Source organism: Bidens hawaiensis, unplaced genomic scaffold (genome assembly GCF_021521415.1).
Source record: "Bidens hawaiensis isolate Kalapana, Puna unplaced genomic scaffold, B.hawaiensis_p1.1 tig00014522_1, whole genome shotgun sequence".
NCBI classification, from domain to species: Eukaryota; Viridiplantae; Streptophyta; class Magnoliopsida; order Asterales; family Asteraceae; genus Bidens; species Bidens hawaiensis.
Window position 1 is genome coordinate 208777 of NW_027492264.1, and position 1599 is coordinate 210375.

A 1599-nucleotide genomic window follows, 5' to 3' on the forward strand; every position below is an offset into this window, starting at 1 on the left:
TTATTCTGGTGGAAGCCTGCGAACAAGCTGAAGAACAAGCCGTGATTCAGAGATGGGCTGATCAACATCGGCCAATTGGCTGGCTAAATCGGATAGCCGTTGACAGTAGTCGTCAACCGAGGAACATGCTGTCAGTGTGAGATTACAAAACTTCGTCTCGAGCGCCGCAGCGCGAGCCTTTTTGTTGCTTAAGAAGATCTTCTTGAGCTTTGTCCAAGCCACTCTAGCCAGAGTTGTATCCATAAGACGTTTCATAAGATCATCCAAAACGGTGTTGTAGATCCATTGAATAACCAATGCATCGAGTTCTTTCCATTGGGTGTATTCAGGAGATGTGGCTGCTGGAGGGGCTGATTCATCGATATCGTTTGATACCTTATACGCAACAGTATGAAAGCGAAACAATTTTACCCATGCCGAATAAGTAACCTTCGTTCCGTCCAAAGTCCGGATCTTGGATTGAATGTTCGACACAGAGTAGGCAGGATGAAGAGGATCGAGTTTGTTCGATGATTCAGCCAAGGTTTCTTGCATCATGGTGACGGGGTCGGACGTATCCGGTGAGTATTAGGGTGGGATCGGAAAAAAAAATAAGAAGAGAGAAGGTATCAGAATATGGCTCTGGTACCATAAAAGTAATTATGGTTGTAAAGTATTTGATGATTATTATTGATAAATAATGACCCTATATATATGGAAGAATACAACCAAGAAATAAGGAAAGGATATACACAATAAATACAATGATTATCTCTAAATAACTAACTATAATTTATTCCTAATTTACATAATAATTGGCTGGCTAAGAGTAACAACCCCCATTTTTGGACCAGATTTTTTCTTTCCTTTATGATATAGCACGGAGAGATAAAGCATACAAATAACTATTATGGATTACATTTTAGGACCCATTACGCGTTACAGTTATATTAATGGACTAAGTTTGCCAGACTCGACCCATGCACCCTAAACCCAGCCATGTTACTGCTTTGGATTGGCCAAGACTCAACTCAAAGGCTAAGTATTCAATCATCAAATCTCCTTTTCTCTTTCTTTAAGTTCTGGTAGAAACTTCAAGCTTGTTCCTCCATCCATATCTCCCTCCTCGGGTCTCTAAACCACAGAACACTTCTACCTCACCCAAACAAATCCCCTATTGGTTTCACACAATTGCAGTGAGTATTAGACCTCTAAATCGTTCTCCCCTCCACTGCGCTGGAAACTTAGATGTTGTGCTATCCCGCCTTTGTCATCCAATTTAAGATATCAAACGAACCCCAAATATTTTGATTCCTCTTCCTACCTCCTTGGAGTTCAGTAATATTAATGTTGGTTGAAATAACAAAAACACTTGAGTTCCAGCCGTGACATCAAATCTGACCAGAAGATTCTCGAGTTCTAGAGGTATTATTGGTAAACATTGCACCTTCTTGTTTTCGGATGTCCGGAACCTTTGTATTCTTACTAAGCTTCTAGTTATTCTTAATTCTTAAAACTTTATTACTTTCTTTTTGTTCCAGCCCTTCCTGAAGCTATAACTGGCCCTTTTGAAGCCCTCATAACCGTCCAGGATGTTGCGAAATTAGACCCCATGATGTT

At 40.3% G+C, this 1599-nt stretch overlaps 1 protein-coding gene across 1 annotated transcript; it reads right to left on the reverse strand.

Annotated features, from left to right (window-relative positions):
- On the reverse strand, positions 1-537 carry LOC143546940 (uncharacterized). Its single transcript, XM_077038482.1, has one exon. The coding sequence runs from the start codon at positions 535-537 to the stop codon at positions 1-3; it is 537 nt and encodes a 178-aa protein (XP_076894597.1).
- Positions 538-1599: the final 1062 nt, after the last annotated feature.